The sequence below is a fragment of the Ceratosolen solmsi genome, unplaced genomic scaffold, assembly GCF_000503995.2.
Source record: "Ceratosolen solmsi marchali unplaced genomic scaffold, CerSol_1.0 scaffold15, whole genome shotgun sequence".
NCBI classification, from domain to species: domain Eukaryota; kingdom Metazoa; phylum Arthropoda; class Insecta; order Hymenoptera; family Agaonidae; genus Ceratosolen; species Ceratosolen solmsi.
The window spans coordinates 720,043-739,220 of NW_011948434.1; the positions used below are offsets into that span (position 1 = coordinate 720,043).

General features: G+C 25.0%; 3 protein-coding genes across 3 annotated transcripts; 1 reads left to right on the forward strand and 2 right to left on the reverse strand.

Annotated features, from left to right (window-relative positions):
- The first annotated feature begins 1,852 nt into the window (after positions 1–1,852).
- RpIIIC53 (RNA polymerase III subunit C53) lies at positions 1,853–3,863 on the forward strand. Its single transcript, XM_011502867.1, has 7 exons — positions 1,853–2,189; positions 2,265–2,376; positions 2,534–2,801; positions 2,878–2,955; positions 3,202–3,326; positions 3,406–3,642; positions 3,722–3,863. The coding sequence occupies exons 1-7, from the start codon at positions 1,900–1,902 to the stop codon at positions 3,839–3,841; spliced, it is 1,230 nt and encodes a 409-aa protein (XP_011501169.1). The 5' UTR covers positions 1,853–1,899; the 3' UTR covers positions 3,842–3,863.
- A 1,224-nt stretch (positions 3,864–5,087) lies between these two features.
- Positions 5,088–18,292, reverse strand: Srrm1 (Serine-arginine repetitive matrix 1). The gene is made up of 15 exons (XM_011502691.1): positions 17,703–18,292; positions 17,436–17,525; positions 16,260–16,382; positions 14,082–14,252; positions 13,630–13,793; positions 13,192–13,380; positions 11,779–12,864; positions 11,434–11,571; positions 10,318–10,899; positions 6,985–7,207; positions 6,786–6,874; positions 6,468–6,706; positions 6,224–6,385; positions 5,631–6,130; positions 5,088–5,570 (listed from the first exon to the last, which is right to left on the reverse strand). The coding sequence occupies exons 1-15, from the start codon at positions 17,712–17,714 to the stop codon at positions 5,358–5,360; spliced, it is 3,981 nt and encodes a 1,326-aa protein (XP_011500993.1). The 5' UTR covers positions 17,715–18,292; the 3' UTR covers positions 5,088–5,357.
- LOC105364698 (uncharacterized) lies at positions 14,795–16,057 on the reverse strand. Its single transcript, XM_011502690.1, has 2 exons — positions 16,006–16,057; positions 14,795–15,451 (listed from the first exon to the last, which is right to left on the reverse strand). The coding sequence occupies exons 1-2, from the start codon at positions 16,032–16,034 to the stop codon at positions 15,175–15,177; spliced, it is 306 nt and encodes a 101-aa protein (XP_011500992.1). The 5' UTR covers positions 16,035–16,057; the 3' UTR covers positions 14,795–15,174.
- Positions 18,293–19,178: the final 886 nt, after the last annotated feature.

Consider the following 19,178-nt stretch of genomic DNA (forward strand, 5'->3'; position numbering starts at 1 on the left):
TTATTTATGTATAATCATTTTAAATTCTCTTTGTTTTTCCTTTTTTCTTTATCATAATTACTTGTAAATCTTTTAAAAATTACAAAATATATTCTTTAGTAAATATTATTTTTTTAATTCGTCAATTTTGTTGGAATATCAAGAATTTATACTTAATTTTGTGTATATATATATATCATACAAACTATATATATATATATATATATTTATTTATTTATTTATTCATTTGTGAAAAAGTTGAATTTGTACATTTGCTGATAAAAATTTATTTTGTACTTAATTCATAAGTATGAAATCATATTATTATGTCTAAAATTTTAAAGTTGCATATATTAAATATTTAAATATTTTCGGAAATGTTTTTCTTCCATTGAATTTTACATATTAATATTTTTTAATGATACGAAATGTGGTAAAAATATTCATAAATGTTAAAAATAAAATTTTAGCAGTCTATAAATATTTTTTAAAATATGAAAAAATGATTTTTAATATTCAATAAATTCATGATATTAGATTAATGGAAAACACTTCTCCAAATATATATATTAATCAATTTAAAGTTCAAGTGTATTTATTCATATATTTATTTTAAAGTAAATATTATTATGTATAATAATTATAATAGTATAATTTTGTTTATTACATTACGTTTTTGGAAATATTAAAATTACAAAAAATTTTTTAAAATTATACTTTTTTGAAATTATTAAAATTGTGCAATTTTATATTTATCACTTGAATTTCTATATAAATATTTTATATTTAAATACACAAAAAAGAAATTGTATTGTATTTAGTATAATTTACATTGTAAACATAATATTTAAAGTTTATATGAATATAAGCTATTTAATGAGTAAAAAAAGTATTTTAATACAAACGAAGATGTCGAAACATAAATGTAGCTAATACTTAATTATTTAATATTCTTATATATAAAAAGAACTTTTTTTTAAATATATAAAATTTTGAAATCAGACATATTCCGAATATATTCTTATAGATGGAATGAATATTTTATAAAAAATTTTTTAATGTTTTCAAAATAATAGTTGCTTCTAAATGTAATTTAAGCGATGCATTTATAAACGAAAATCAAATTGTATGAATATTAATCGAATATATAAAATAGTTAATTAAGCTAATTCGAAAAAAGAAATAATTACAAAATATGTTTGAGGTATTAAAAATTTACTTATAAAAATTTTATTCTTTTTCTGATAAAACATATTCATTAATCATTTTTTTATTATTTTTAATCAGGGATTGTTAGAAAGAAATTGAAACTATACAATACAAACACGCTTTAAGAATAATAATACTCAACAAATAAAAGCATATTAAAAATGAAATTAATATTATGTTTTTTAATTATGATTATTGATTATTTGAAAACTATACAAATTAATCCTTATTACATAGACTTGTATATTTAAAAATAATTTTAGTAAATCAAAATTTTTAAATATTAATTTATATAATTCAGTTGATTAATATAAAAAAAAAATATATATATATATATATATGTATATTATAATTGTAAAAAATCAAATAATTTAAATATGAATAATACTTTGGAGTATATGAACTTTGTCATGCTACTTAGTAATGATTTTGGCTTTCGGAAGTTAAATATGTTTGTTGGTTATTTAACCTATAATTAAAAAATAAAGTTTTATAGTAAGACACATGCATTGAAAAATTTTGTAAATATATTATTAAAGTAAATTATTATTTTATCCAGTAAATAATTTAAAAAGATAATAGTTTTTATTAAATAACTAATTGTAGAAATATAAGTGTAATAATAATTACAATAAATTTATTAACATTTAATTGATTATTTATTTTATGTTATTTTAAAAAAAAAGTACAAAATCTTGTGGTAAATGTAAAATGATGATGTCTTCAAATGGCTCAAATATACCTTCTGAATATAATCCTAATATAAAGATTAAAGAAGAAATTGGAACAGTATCTACACCTTCTACATCAACTTCACCAATTACATTGAATGCAATGAAAACCGTTAAAACGGAATTTAGTTTTCCTTCTACATTAACACCAACTAGATTACCTTCATTTCGGGTCCCAAGAGATTTAACTTTAGGTGGAAATGTTAAATTTGAGAGGTCTAAAAAAGTATATGTACCAAACTTAAATGCTCAGAGAAATAAAAATAGAGAGTATATAATCATTCAAATTAAAATGGTAAAATTTTTATAAATTAAGAAACTTTATCTTTTTTATAATTATTTTAGAGATCAAAATATAGCTAATAAAAATGAATCTAATCCTAAAGTTAATAAAGGACGTCATGATAGAGGAAAATCGTATACAAGCAAAGGAATAGAAAGAAATAATTTATATCAAGTAATTTTTTACTATAGAAATTTACATAATTAATATAATATTTTTCTATTATCCTAAAAATATTTATTATTGTAAAAAAGTATTGACATATATTTATATATTAAATACATTTTTTCATTAATAATTTCATTAAATATTAATTATTGATTCTATATAGTCAACTGGAATATTTTCTGAAGGTATTTCTGATAAATCTACTAAAAGACATATTGGCGTTGTTAGTAGTATTTTTAGAGATAAAAGTTTTGGAAATGGTAAAGAAGCTGGAATAACTCTAGAAAGACCAAAGTTATGTATACCACAAAAAATTAATAAAGCTGAAGAAGCAGAAAAGTTAAAAGAATTATTAAGAGATGATTTTATAGATGATCGAGTAGATTTCGATTTAGAAAATGCTCCTGTAGGATTACCTATGATTAATGAAGGTTTAAGTTAAAATATAAATGTATGTACAATATAAATGCAATACATAAATTTTAATACATTCAATTACTTTATTAGGCAAAGTATTTAAAACTGAATCCAATCAATCAGTTTCGATATCTAAATATCAAAATAGTATTAATTTACAAAATGGAGGTTAGTATGCAGTTTAATTATGAAAATATTTTTAAAAAATGTTTTAAAATAATTTGATAATTGAGTTATTTAAAATTATTTTTAATTTATTACTTTTGTATTATGTACATTAAATATGGGATGAAATATAAAATCTATCATGTCTTGAATCTATCATATCTATGAATCATGTTGGAATTTTTTGTTTTAATTTTATATTGATATTATTAAAAAAATTTTTTTGAATATACACATTAATACACATTTTCTTAGTAAAGACAGGTAACAAAATAAAATTAATTACACCCAAACGACATATAAATGAAGGGCAAGTGCCTCTTAATGTAGTTCAAGTAATGGAAAATAAATCAAGTACCTTTATTTTGATGCAGGTTATTCAATTATTATTTGTATCATTTAATAAATCCTTATTAATATTTTTTATGATATTGATTATCAATGCTTTTCTAGTTACCAGATTGTTTACCTGGATTACAAACTGATAAACAAAATAATTCAAGATTGAAGGGAGTACCTGAATCCAATTCAAAAAGTGAGATGGAGAAATCAAATAAATTTTGTACTTTAAATAATTTAAAAGAAGGAATACTTGGTAAACTACAAGTTTTAAGATCTGGCAAAACAAGACTATTATTAGGTGAAAATGATCTTATAATTGATGTTGGCTCAAATCTTAGTTTTAGACAGGTAGAATTATATTATATGAGCAATAATTGTAATTAAATAAAACGTCAAAATTTTAAATTTAATTTAAAATAATTTACAGGATTTAATTGCTGTAAAAATAAGTGGTGATAAACAAAGTGGAAATTTAGTAAATCTGGGACCAGTAAATAGCACGTTAATTTGTTCTCCTGATTGGGAAAATATGTTAAAAAATATATAATTATAAATATTGTACAAAGATAGATGTGCATCATTTTAATTTTTTTCCAGATTTATAATTTATTTTTTTATATTTTATTTAATATAAATCTTACATTGAAGAATGAATATTATTTTATTGGTTGATGTAATTACATAGTATTGTGTATTGAAAATGTTTTAATTACAAAGCTAAATCCTTTTTTAAATTTTATATACAATTTCCAAATTCTTAAAATTACAAATTATTTTTTAAAAGGCATTTAGTTAATAAAACATGTTTTACTAGAGGTAAAAGTAAATTTAAATTTTATTATTTAATTTTAGTTATAAAAAATTAAATTTCAGCAATCTATTGTTCTAAGAAAAATTAAGTAAAAATCCAAGTTATTTTTGTGGTGTGAATAGATATAAATGTAGTAAATATATTTATGATTAAATTGTTTTCTATTTTAGTGAGCATTTTACTTTAAGGTAAACTATTATAATAATATATTTATAATTATAACTCAATTTGAATTTTTTAGTTGGAAAATATGTGTATTTATGTTTAAATTACAAAAAAAAACTAAAATTTGTTTGAAATTTTAAAATTACATCTTAAAAATTTAATAAAAATTGAATTTACTTTTTAATTCTTAAATATATTTATTTTATAGTATTTTTAAAATTTCTTTAGAAAAAAAGAAATGATAATTCTATCTTACAATAGTGGGCTTCCTTGAAAAAACAATTTTCCCTTTAATATCTAAATTTAACAATAGGTGCAGTTCTACATTTGTTTATTACAGAAATTATCAAATTTCAATTAAGTCTGTATTGAATTCTGTTTAATTTTTTAAAGTTTTAAATGTATTTTGAATCAAGATATTATTAAATATAAAATTTAATTTTTATTTCAATTGACCTTTTTCTGTATCTTTAATTTGTTTTCAAATCTGTATTTGAATTGAATGTGGTCTTTTTTTGTAATTAAATTATTACAGGTATAAATATTTTAATGAAAATAAAATTTATATAATATATATAATCTTTATAAAATATATATTTTATCATAATTACTTAAAATCTTTATTTTTAATTTAATAAAGTAAAACAATTGTAAAAATTGACTTTATAAAAGTATTAATATGAAAAATTTATAATTTTTATTTTGAGCAAAATTTTTAAATAAAAGTAAAAAACTGAAAAGATAATATTGAATGAAGAAATACCCTAATTTCAAAGTAAGAAGTGAAGTAAGGGTGAGGAATCAGTAAACTAAGAAGTATTGAAGAAATAAACTCTACATTTATTTTTATTACTACTAAATAAAAGCATTTACTCATTTGTGTATTTACGAGTAGTTACAGAAAAAAATTCATGTTTCGCACACAAGTCACATGTTTCTATGAAGCTACAATCATTTGTACAAAGCTTTAAACTTTGTATATCTGTCAGTAATAATAGATATCAAAGTATTAGTTATACACTTACAGAACTTTAGAGTAAATTACATATTCGAGTTAAATTTTTTTACAATTCAATTGTGTAAAACTTTAATCACTTCGTTCAACACTGTGTCCTTTTTTCATAGATTTAAGTGCTTTTTCTCTAAGTTTTTTTTCTAATTCTTCTGTATTTCCTTCACTAGCATCAGACTCTTCTGATTCAATTACTTTTTTTTTCTTATGTTTCCTATGCTTCTTGTGTTTTTTATGTTTTTTATGTTTTTTATCTTTTTTCTTCTTCTTTTCTTCGACTTCGCTTTCCTGAAAAAATTGATTTTTAGTTAAGAAATTATATTTTTAATAGATCTAATTAATCAATACCTCTGATTCACTTGTACTTGTCTTAGTTTTCTTTTTTCGTTTCTTTTTTATTTTCTCTTCATCAGTACTATCATCATTTTTTCTCTTTCGTCTTACTTCTTTTTCTCTTTCAGTTTCGTCCTCATCCGAACTTGAATCTCGTTTAGATTTTTTGGCCTTCACTTTTCCTTCATCATCGCTACTTGATTCTTTTTTTGATCTTTTTCCTCTAGGACGTTCATCTTCTGAAGAACTATCTTTTCGTTTACGAGACTTCTTTGGTTCTTCATCAGAACTGGAATCCCTCTTGACTTTTTTTGATCGTAATTTATCTTCATCTGTTTTACTTGATTTTTTAGATCTTAACTCATCGTCTGGTGAAGAAGATGGTTTTCGAGATTTCCGCAATTTCTTAGAGTCGTCTTCCTTTTGATCTTTTGATCGTTTCTTTAAATCATTTTCATTATAATCTCGTTTTTTCAGATCTTTTGAACGATCTTTTAATCGAATATCTTTAGAAGCTGTACCAATTTATAAAGTAAAAATTTCATTATTCATGATAAATGCAGTGATTACATTTTATTATGATTTAATATAAATATAATTAATGATACCTGAACGACTAGAGTCTCTAGCTTTTTTATTTTTATCTCCATTTTTTTTTTCATCCTCGGATCCAGAAGTTGATTCTATTCTACTCTTTTCTGATTTATCATCATCTGTAGAAGTTTTTCTGGATTTTCTCATTTTTTCAATCTTTTTAGTTTTTTTTTTATCTACACATATATATTTTTTTATAATAAAAATTTGTTAATGTATAAAACTTATTCAAGAAATTAAAAATTTTTATGCACATACCATCATTACTTTCATCAGAATCCGAAGATTCATTTCGTTTATCACGTTTTATTTTCTTATTGCTATCAGCAGCTTTTTTTACTGAAATGATTTCCGTATTTTTTTGCGGATTAATTTTTTTATCTTCTGTTACAGATTTAGTGGTGGATTTTGTAATTTTCTCATCTTTTTTTAACGGAAAAATTTCTGATGGTGCAACTGTAATTTCATTGCTTTTCGGAGATGCTATTTTATCATCTCTAAATATTGTTCAGTTTTTGTTATTGATACTTTTATTAATTATTATATGAATTTTTTTTATTTTAAACAATGTTTTACCTTATAGTATTCGGATGTTTAAGTTTATCTGCAATGATATCCTCAGTTTTTTTGAATGGAGATGGAGTACGAGATAAGCTTCGAGAAAACTAAAAATTCATTTATTAAATATTAAAAAAAAAATATATATATATATTTATTGAAATTTATTATTATAAATTATTATAAACGAAAATTAATGTAAATAATTTATTATTACTCTGTGTCTAGAAATAGGAAGAGCAGAAGTTGGAATTTTTTTGGGTGAAATAATACTCTCAGTCTTCTTTGAAACTAGAATCTCAGATTTTTTAATTTCTTTCTCAATGGTAGTTCGTTTAGAAGTTTCTTCTTTAGCTAATCTTTCTTTTTCTTTACGCTTCAATTCTTCAGCTAATTCACGTTCTTTTTTCTCTTGCATTAACTTCTGTTCAAGTGCTTTCCTGCAAATGTAGCGAAATATGCCACAATTTTTGTTATTATTATTAACACATTAATCTTGATTTTATAATTTTAAAATAACATTGAAACAGATTCTATATGTTAATATTTATAAATTATAATATTAATTTTATATTAGTTAGAAGATAATGATATCAATACAAATTTTGAAAAAAAATATTTTAATAAATTGTTAATTGATCACTTATAAAAGTTAATTAACAATTTTATATTTTTTTGAGAAATAATATCCTTACTTTACTTTTTTATAAAAAAATATTTTTTTATAAACATACATGCTACACTTACCCTACTGTATTAAAATGATTCGAATGGTACAGCAATAGCACATTTCTATTCGAAACATTAAAACAAATTTTTAATTTGACATTTTTAATTTATCTTAATTGAAACAGTGCAGAACTACTAATTACATTGTTTATATAATAAATATAAAGATTTTAATTATAAATATATTATATTGTTAATATATATTCTTGGTTGTTTTCAATAAATAGATTAGTTTTATATCCAATTAAAATTGATTTACAATTTACAAATTAAAAATTTATAGAAATAAGAAAACACAATTATTTATTTATTTTAGCTTTATATTTAAATTAATAAACGTTAAATTTATAGTTCAAAAATATTTTCAAATCGAATTTGAATCTGGTAATTCAGATATCGAACAATGTCAAGCAATTTCTTCACGGTTTCAAATAAGGTAAACAAAAAGAGGAGTATAAAAATTAGAATTTCCAACTAGAAATTTACAAAAGTAGAATTTTAAAATTACAATGCCCTTTTTATTTTTCATATTTTATACCCAGTTTTTAATTAATATGTACAATATAACTTCTTTTTGAAATTTGTCAAAATTTAAATGTTTTTAAATTAGTAATTGAACATAATATATACTACACATTATATATTATACCTTTGTGGAATAAAAACATATGTAACTTTATGGTTGAACAAAAAAGGAGAGAACAAAAAAGAATTTCAAAAATTAGAAAACAAAAATTTCGAAAAATAAAATTCATATAAAAAATTTGCCTCAATATAAATAATTTTACCAAAAATACGGTTTCGAAATTTAGGTTAACAAGGCGTATGCCCTAACTTTTGAAATTCTTATTTTTGACCTTTTTAAAATTTAAATAAATTAGAATTTATTTATATTTTACATAATTCCAATTATTAAAATTAATTTTTAATAATTACTAGATTTATTAAATATACAATTTATTGATTAGAATATACTTCTAAATGGTTACTCTAATATGTTATACTCGCCCACAAAAATTGTCGAATTAAAAATTGAAACGAACGATCAATCTAGATTATTGATGTAATAAATATAGATTTAATTGTATGCTTTAAAATTATTCCGATTGCAGCACTTTTATCTTAAGTTATATGTGACTCTGCGATCTCAAATTTCAATAACAACATGAAAGAAAGGTCAAAAATTAGAACATAAAATTTATATTTTATTTTTAATAAAAATGAATTAAAACTTAAAGACCAAAAATTTCGAAAAGACCAAATAAAAATAAAATTTATTTAAACAGATATTTAAAACATTAAAATTTTGAGTTTTCGAAATACTGGTCATTCCAAATTTTGATGGATTTTTATTTCATACATAAATAATATTTTACAATTTATTGTGGCATCGAAAGTTTAAAATTTTAGAAAAGTAAATACATTAATTTTTATTTTTATTACAGAAAACATTAATTTTTTAAAAACAACATTATATTTTAATGAATTATTAACCAACATGATTAATTACAATATATATATATATATATATATATATATATATATATATATACACACACACACACACATACACATTATATATACATTATTTAAATAAATAATTTTTTAACTACATTATTATTCATCAAAATTTATTTTTAAAATGATTACTTTTTATTATATATATATATATATAATATACATAGTATAACACAAATAAGTAAAAGTATTAATCAGTAATGGAAAATAATAAAATAAAATTATTAGCTTTATATCATAAATAAAATGTTTTTTATGAATATTAATTACAAAATATTAACATGACATTAAAAATTGGTATTTTCAAACATGCTAATACAATTTCAATAATTGAATATATCATTTTTAATTATATGTTCATTAAAGATATAAAAATTATGATTTGTTAAACTGATTTCTTTTAATTAATTATAAATTTTGAATGAATAAAAACATTAAAAATTATATTAATAAAATATTTTAAATTCTATAACAGAAATAATTTAAATTCAAGTAAGTTGACTCAGCCAATAATTGGTTAATCAAATATTTCTTAAACAGATAAATACGTATAGTATTTATAAATAATACTACTTGTTATCAATATTGAATCAAAATAAATTATATATTTTACTACAAATTGTTTTTTTGAACATTCAAAAGTTTAGCTCATAAATATCCATAAGTTCATTATGTCTAGATTCGCTTATATGTAATTATAATAAAATAATGTATGTATCATTATATAAATATAACATATTCATTTTATATAAAACTGAAATTTAGTTAATTGATTGTTAATTCAAATAATGAAAATTATTAATTACTTTTACTACGTAGGTACATTATACTTAGTGTTAATTGAAAAACATGATTGTAGACATTAAAAGAAAATACAAAAGATATAAAAAATACCCTAAGCTCTTTAAATTATTGTGTATTAAAATTGTTCTAGTTTGGCAACATTTTGAAAAAATTAGAATCCTATACAAATTTTTTATAACTTTTAATTTGTATTCTTAAAAGAATATAAAATATATTAACAAATCGTAAGATAATATCAATTTTTAAACTTTCTAAAGTGTGAGAGTTGGATGTTACATTGTTATTATATGATTAAATCTATTACAAATTGTGGATTTTTTTAATTGAATTTTTGATTTTCTAAATAGATAGTTTAATAAAGAGATTTAAATTAATAATTGAACTTATTTGAAATCTTCACTATTTGATAGACAACTTATTATTAGAGCTAGTGGAGACTCCAATACTTCAAATAATCAATTGGATCACTCGCATGCATATAAGCTTCAAGAAATCTTACCTAGCTATTTCGTCATCGTCATCAGTAGAGGAGGAGTCGCCGCTGCTGTGTTCGAATATAAAGCGTGAGCTGCTATTGGACCTTGACCTACCATTTCTGGCATCCTTCCTCTGAAGTTGTCCTGCTGCAGCCTGTGCTGCGGCAACTACAACCTGAGCGGCTGCCTGTGGAGGCATGGACAATATATTCGAACCTGGAGGCACGACCATGTCTATTAAACTTGATGATTTTTTGGGTTTGTCCTCCGAGTCAGCACGTTGCCGTTTATCTCTTGATGATGACGTTTCTTTATTGCTACTGCGTGAGCGCCGCCGACGATCTCGGGAGCGAGCACGGCGACTAGAACGATCCCGCGATGAAGATCTATCACGGTAGCGAGATCGGTCTCGATCAGACGAACGTCGTCGGGAATTCCGTCGGCTATCGCGTTCTCTATCACGATCACGGTCTCGGTCTGGTGAACGTCGCCGAGAGCGACGCTCGGATGATCGACGGCGACGATCAAGGGAACGACGACGCCGGCGATCACTTGGACTTGGTGAGCGTCTACGATAACGAACTGGTGATCTGCGTGCAGGACTCCTATAGATAAAAATTAGAATATAGATAGACCAATTTTGTTATAACAAAGAAATAAATTAATTTAATGATTAATAGTTTGAAAGCCGGCTGTGATTACTAAATATTGACATTTTTGATATTTTGCTATTAATATACTATACCATTTTATTTATTCAATTGTTATTTGATTGTTGGTCAAATGAAACAACGAAGTTCTTATTTACTTACAGATTACTAAATGTATATAAAATGTTTTTTATGTTAATGGCTATTGAATACTATAATAATTCAATTACATTAAAAAAAAATATATTTCTACACTTTTCAAAATTAATTATTTTATACCATATATATATTCTATTGTACTATATATTTTTATATGATTAAATAATTTGATTTTTCAAATTAATCTGAATTTGATATTAGATGAGAAACTAACGAGACTATACATCAAATGTAACGATTATAATATACACATTTAATTTAGATATTAAGACTTTTAATTTTATTTTTTAAAGTAACTCGTTCATTAAATAAACAAAAATTTTAAAATACCTTCGCCTACTAGGGGCTCTACGCACTGATGGCGGTCTCATACTACGACTACCGCTGTATCTGTCTCGACGATCACGATCTCTGTCTCTGTCTCTATCCCGATCTCGCCTTCTATCACGATCTCTATCCAAAGATCGCCTTTAAGAGAATAATTAGTGTTATATATAAATTGCACTAAAATATTAAAAATTGTTTTATATGCTTTGTATATTTAACGAAAATATAATTTGAAAATGATTTGTAATTTCCATAATTAAATCAATACAATTTATTTAAATATTTTTTGAAAAATAAATTTTTACTTTTAAATATTTCGTATCTAATATGTAATAAAGATTATAATACCTCCTATGTCTATCACGAGATCTTTCGCGTGATCTATCTCTGTCTCTGTCTTTTGATCGATCCCTGTCTTTTCTTGGAGAAGGGCTACCGCGCCTCTTAATTGTTGATTTTCTCTCTCTGCTTGAATCACTATCACTTGCACTATCGTTCTTGTTTGTCTTTCGATATGACCTTTTCGATTGAACACTATCCTTCTTTTTTCTAATCTCAAAGTCATTCTTATCTTTTTCTCTTTTATCTTCATCTGACTCCGAACTACTACTGCTTCCACTGCTTGCACTTAGAACTTTTCTATTCGTTTCTAAATCGATTTTGATTTTATCCAAAGATTTTGAACGCGATTTGCTTTTAGAATGACTCTTAGAAATGGACTTAGAACGTGACTTAGATGATCTTGAATCGCTGGATAACGTTCTCGATTTTCTCGATTTGCTTCTATCAATGCTCTTAGATCTTGATTTTTTTAGACGTGAGCAAGAAGTGGAACGAGATGAACGTTTTCCCGATTTTAGTGATCTTGATTTCGATCTTCGTGATCTCGAACGATCCAATGATCTCGTCTTCGATCTTCTTAATTTAGATTTAGATCTAGACCTTCGTAACTTTGATTTAGATCTTGATCTTCGACACTTGGATTTAGACCTCGATCTTCGTGATTTGGATCGCGATCTCCTTAATTTCGGGTTAGAATTAGATCTTGATCGCCTAGACTTTGATCGTGATCTTCGAGATTTTGAATTGGATCTCGATCTCCGTGATTTTGACTTTGATCTAGAGCGTCTCGTCGATTTTGAAGTAGATCGTGAACGACGTGATTTGGATCTAGATCTGCGAGATCTGGACTTGGAACGTGAACGTCGAGATTTGGAAGCAGGTGAACGCGAACGATGCTTATAAGATGGAGACTTGGAACGCGATTTCTTTGAACGCACGGAAGGGGACTTTGATCTTGACTTTTTTGTAACTTTATTATTAGTTTCCAGCGTTACTGCGATTTCAGGCGAAGGTGAACGATTATTTTTCTTCTTTCCATCTGCGATGCTCATCAGCTTTGCTTGTAACCGGGATATTGCTACTACGGCTTCTCTGTTTGGAAATTCAAACAATGCATGTGTAAATGCATGCCTATATTTATTTTATTAGTAAGTGTCGACACCATGGTTGTTTAGAAAAACTATTAAAACAATTAAAATACAATTAAGAAAATTGAAGATTAAAATTTTTGTATTTATTTATGCAAACATATTCGAGATCTGCATATGCAAATATTTGAATATCTGCATCAAATAAAGTATGACTATAGATTATATTTAGTTAGAAAAATGAGTTGCTTCGGATAATTGTATTTTCTTTAATAAAATTAATACAAACAATACAATACATCCATAATAAAAAATATTTTGCTTGACTTACGGTTTAGTTTTTAAAGGCATCATTGCAATTGTATTGTCAATTTGTGGTGTATCGTCACACTCAGTTTTCATTTCAATCATATCTTTGCTGTCTTTTACTGAACCTTTGCTTGGCGATCTTGAAGTAGATCTGCGTTTTCGATTAGATCGATCACGATCTCTATGTCGATCTCTTGATCTGCTTCTTTTTCTTAAACAAATTTTTAACAACTTTAATAAAAATTTAATAATCTTAATGATTAACTTAGAATTGTAATTTATTATTAATATAAATTTAAAAGCATTATAAATACCTATTTATACAAAACAATTTCAAGTACAAATTTGTACATTAATTTTTTTTTTAATTGTTATAAATGAAAATTTTTTTTTTCATTCATATAAAAATATCAAATAATATCAGGTTCAAAATTATTTATTATGTTATATAAGAACTAACCGATCTCTTTCGCGCTCTCTGCTGCGTTCTCTTCGATTTTCTTTGAAAGAGGTACAGTCTTTTTCTTCTTTTTTCATTTTGTTATCACTCTCATTATTGTCTTTATCTTTATCCTTATCCTTTTCTTTTTCTGCTAAAGATGCCTGAAGTTTTTCTTGTTCTTCCTATTTTGAAAAATTAAAAGTTCAAATGAATAATTATCGACTATTTTTAGTTGAAACACATTTAAAGTTCACGTAAACCATAGAATATTATAATAGTAAAACATTTTGTTAAATATTAATAAATTAAGTGTCTTGTTTAAAAGAATTGGCTTGTAAACACATATAAGTATCAATTTATTTTGTTTTTATTTAGTCCTTATTATTTACGTAATTAATTTACAAACTTTTAACCTTTTCTCATTTTCATAGGATTTATAAATAAAAATTATAATTCAATAAAATATTTACCAAACGTTTTTTAATTTGGTCTTTCTTTTGTTGTAAAAAAGCTTCTGGGATTCCAGTATCATTATCTTGTGCAGATACGAGTAAGTCCCACAATTCGCCCATAAATGAACGGGCATTTCTCCCATTTAAAAATCCCGTAAGATTGATCTGCATTTTTCGAGGATCAGGAAACTGTAAAAAAGGTTTAAAAACTAATTTGTAGTGAATAAGGACACGGTAATATTGTTGATTTCAAATGCGGTAGAATATCTCATGCAATTTATTCTGCTATTGCTTATTTAACTCAATTTTTTATAAAAATAATTAAATTTTATTTCGTTAACTGCTTTTCCCCCTCGAAAAGACAGTTTTTTTTATAATCATCTTATCAATAACAAGATCATAACTTACTGTGAAAACTGATCAAATACATAATCTCACTACAAATATTTGGCAGTGAATAAGGCATTGTTGACAAATTTGTTTTGTCTCCAGTTTACTGATTACCTTAATCACTGCATCATTAAATGTTGATTTGCTGTGCAATGCAAGAAGAGCAAACTACTTGCCTAATCGCACTCTGAAACCAAGGCATTAGTATAAAAAAAAGAAAAAATAATTTAATAAGATAGAGTGTAGTCAAGTTCCGTTGTCTTCATTGAATCATAAATAAGTAAGCGAACGATTATTGTCGTTCAGGAGCCAATAATCACGCAAAGTTTAACAGTACCTCCTGTTACGAAAAGTGTTTCCATTGCTCTTTCCCCGCGTTTAGCCAACTTCCCGATCACGGCGAAAGCCACGACAGTCTGTGTTCCCCCGGTAACAAGTTGCTGCACGGCTGCTCATGTGCGAGTCTGACAAGATGTATTGAAGGTAATCTCCAACTCTAATCCATGACCGCTACACTGGCTGATCACGGTCATCCGGTGTCGAAGCTTGCTGCCGCTGATTAAAGCAGCATTGGAACTGCCATGGGTGTTGAGAAACAGCATACCAATGATTTGGCATGCTGTTGCATGCACTGCTTTTGCAGTTAATTAGCAATGACGAAGCAGCCAATGTAGCTAGTGTAGCTACGAACTCGATGCAAAGTTGAAGTGATGCAGGAGCCTCACATGAGACTGTAGTTGTAGTAGCAGTATATGATGTGGTCGATGCAACGCGAATCACGTTTGAAGGTGACAGAAGTCGACGAAGAGCAGGAAACAGGTGAAATCGCGAGCACGGCGAGGAGTCGAAGCAGCGGCAGCTGGAGGAAGATGATTCGACGGCACGAATTGCTGACAGCTGATAGAAAGGCGGCCAATCGGATGTAGAGGAGTGCACATCCGAATGCCATTTGGACAAAAGGGTCGAGAACCAACAGCCACCAATGGTCTCTACTTATACTAACGGGGAATTCAAATACATAAGATAAGATTTTGCTGACATTAGATGTCAATATTGACAGGATCACTTTTCACATTATTGTCTATTTTGTGTAGTGTAATTTAGAAACATTGTACAAACTTTTGTTCATGTAAATTAAAAAAAAAACAAAAAACAAAATTTAAATGATAAAAATATCAACAAATTGTAATTGAAAAATATTCTTAAATCGTGTTGTTTCAGTGATCAAAATTCTAGAGTCAAGGTTTGCTACTCTTATTACACAACACTGAATGTGTATTGTAACAATATAATTTATTAAATCTACTCTTACTTACCATGTAATTGATCTAATTTTATACATTGTAAATTAAAAAAAATTACCTAATATTCGCCATTAAAACCAGCTAAACATTGAGTGATTTATATATTACAATAAATCGAAAAATTTTAAGGAAATTAACAAAAATATGATTTCAGAAATAAAATATAAGAAAGTTAACAAATTTAGATATTTCTTCCAAAATATTTGTTATGGTTCATGAGCAGTATAAGAAAAATTAGGCAAATTTACCATTTTACATTTCCTTGTTTCTTTTCCATTATGCAAATTCATGGCAAATTGCACAAATTTTTCTTGCTAAGTAATGCTAGTTGAACTAGGCGTTGTAAGCTGAAATAACAGGTATTTAACAAAGTAGTATAATGAGGGGAAAAAGCTGAGTGAACGTAAATTTGTTTTATCAACAATATTGATACCAGCATACATAACATTAATCTTAGTTAATACCATAATAAATTCTGCAATTATTAATTTTATTTCCTTACCTTTTCTTCTAGTTGATTAATAACAAATGCCACTACAACATCATCTTCCATTCCAAGGATTTGAGTAATTTTTGTTGTAATCCATGGTTTAATAACATCCAATTTTACTTTCTGCATGTCTACCTATAAGTTTCACATAGTGATAGTTTTTGCTTAAAAAAAATCACAATGTATAATTCAATACATCTTAAATATTATAATACAACATTAGCTCCTATATTTTTTTATATATTCTAAATGAATTTGTTAAATAATTTTAATTTTACTACTTTTTAATAAAACGAATAACAGACATGAACTGAAAAAAAATAAAAAAATCTTTGTAATGATTTTAATTTTATATAAAAATTATTGTCTTAAAGAAATGTCTTTATAATATAATTTTGTTACATATACTTTTAAAGGAAAAATTTAAACTTATTACTCCGGTTGAAGAGTTACTTTGATTGAGTACTTAGATTGTCCTTACTAATATTTTTTTAATTGTCTTTATATCATAATTATAAGAAAAAATCAAGCATCTTCAAATTTTTAATTTTTTACTCAAATAATTCATATAATTTCACAAAGCATAACCAAGGGATTGTAGAAGCAAATAATTTAAATATATTATTATTAAGTTTTGAATACTTAAAATTTATAAATTAATAAATAATAATTTAATTTTTATATAATTTATCTTTCATCAATATAATTTATCAAGTATAACGTTTTTCAAAAGCTCTAAGCATAAAAATTGATACTTAAATTTTATCATACCAAAATCTTAATATCAACAATATCTTTCAATATTATTAAATATGATATCTCTGTAAGATATCTGAAATTCTGTTTTCATATATATTTTTTTATACATTTGTTACAATAATATGCAATGCACATGTTTTGTAAGTACTTAATAAAAATTGAAAATAAATTTAATTTCTTTATTAAATTATATAATTTATAAAATCATATTTCATGGATGTTATTCTTAATTTAAATAATTTTATATAAAAAATAAACTTTTATTAGGATATGTTAATACAAAAATTATCACAGAATTTATATGTAGATTTAATTTTAACTTAATTTCATTTATTTTATAATACTCCTTAATAAAAATAATAATAAACCTTAATATTTAAAACAAATTTAATGGAAATGCGTTTAGAATAAATTGGTAAATAATGATACCTTTTGTGTCAATGAATCTCCGAATTTCATTTGCTTGAGTAACTTCTTTTCCTTATCACTAAATCTTGTATCCTGTGTAGTAGTGGTCCCCTACAATTACATGAGTAAAAATCCTTTACGAGGAAATATGACTACAAGCTATGCATATATTAAACTAAAGCATACTCAATAAATGACTAAACAATAAAAATTTAATAAAAATAACAGAACAATTTTTAAAAAAAGCAATTGTAATTAAAATTTGTAAGTTAAAAAGTTAGCTATTACCGTATACATCATCTTGAATGGCGTGGCTTTACAGCAACCGTTTATACGAAATTCTACTTTAGCAACAAATATTCTTCATCGGTCTTTTAGGTTGTTTTAACAATTGAAGTGTGTGGAACAATGTCCAGTCAGTTGTTTAGCTTCTTTAAAGAAGCAAAAAGAACGTCGATAACAGCAGGACTTTAAAGTTTGCCGGAACGCATAAAGAAGCAACGGCAACAGCGGCAGTGGCGGCGACGGTGGCGGTTGTGACTTATAAGATCGATAAAAGTGTATGTGCGTCCAAGCGTACCAAGCAGCTCGTATGTTTTCTGATAAGTCTCTTCCGTTCTTGTATGGCTGGAAAAAATAGCGCCACAATTTGACGTGGCAAAATTTAAGAGTTTCTATTGCAGTGTGATAAACTCCTACAGAGATGTTGTAACATAAAATAAAAAGCACGTTCTCTGCTCGACTACACTATTCTGTATTTACTAGTTGATTACTTCTCTTTCATGGAGAAGTGAAAAAATGAAAATAAAAAAAACAGTAGTTATCTCTTGTTGTACCAGAAGCTTATATCTGTCTTTTTCTACACTCTCTTTCTCTGTTAGTTCCTACGTTAGCATACACGTGAATGCGCATTTGTATTCATACAAATGCATTTATGAGCATGCAAATAAGAATAAACGATGAATAACGCGTTATTTTTTAAATTAATTTTTTAATTTATAAAAATATTTTATTTGAATTCAATATTATTTAAGATGCTATATTCACTTGAACCTACGTTTTATTTGCTCGTTATTACGAAATCTTCACGAAAGTAATACAATTACTATGATTTTTAACAACAGTGCACATACACGTTTGCATCGGCCATTTTTTAAATCATAAGACACACCTATCATAACCTTAAATTTTGTAGTTGCTATCGCTACTGCCATAAATTATTATTACAAATACACCACCGGTGTTACCACTGTAAAGAGCGAAAATTAGGCGCTTGAACGTACATGGCCTTACTGCTTTTAACAGCTTTTTTCAAATCCTACTTATATCAAAATAAGGCTGTTAAAAATTTGTACATTCTTCACTCTATGGTTTACAAATTGTAATAATTAAATTTCTTTTAAATATAAAAGTACCATAGAAGTTACAATTGTGCACAGCAAAAATAACGAATTGATAGAATTATTTTAGATACGACACCTTCCGTGTACAGTACGTTTTTCACAAAAATCAGCGAAAAGTGCAATCGTTAACACTTAAAATTCAAATGAATTTCTCCATAATTTGTTTAAAGAAAAAAATCAACAAATATTTTCAAAGTTTTAGATCAATTTAAATGAGTTTAAAACATAGAATATTTGGTTATATGATTGACAGTGTCGGATGATCGCGATTATTAAATTGCATTTCAAAGTGACGTGAACAGAGCTTAAAATTTTATTAAAAATAAAATGTTTAAAAATATATGTTTAATTTAGATATATT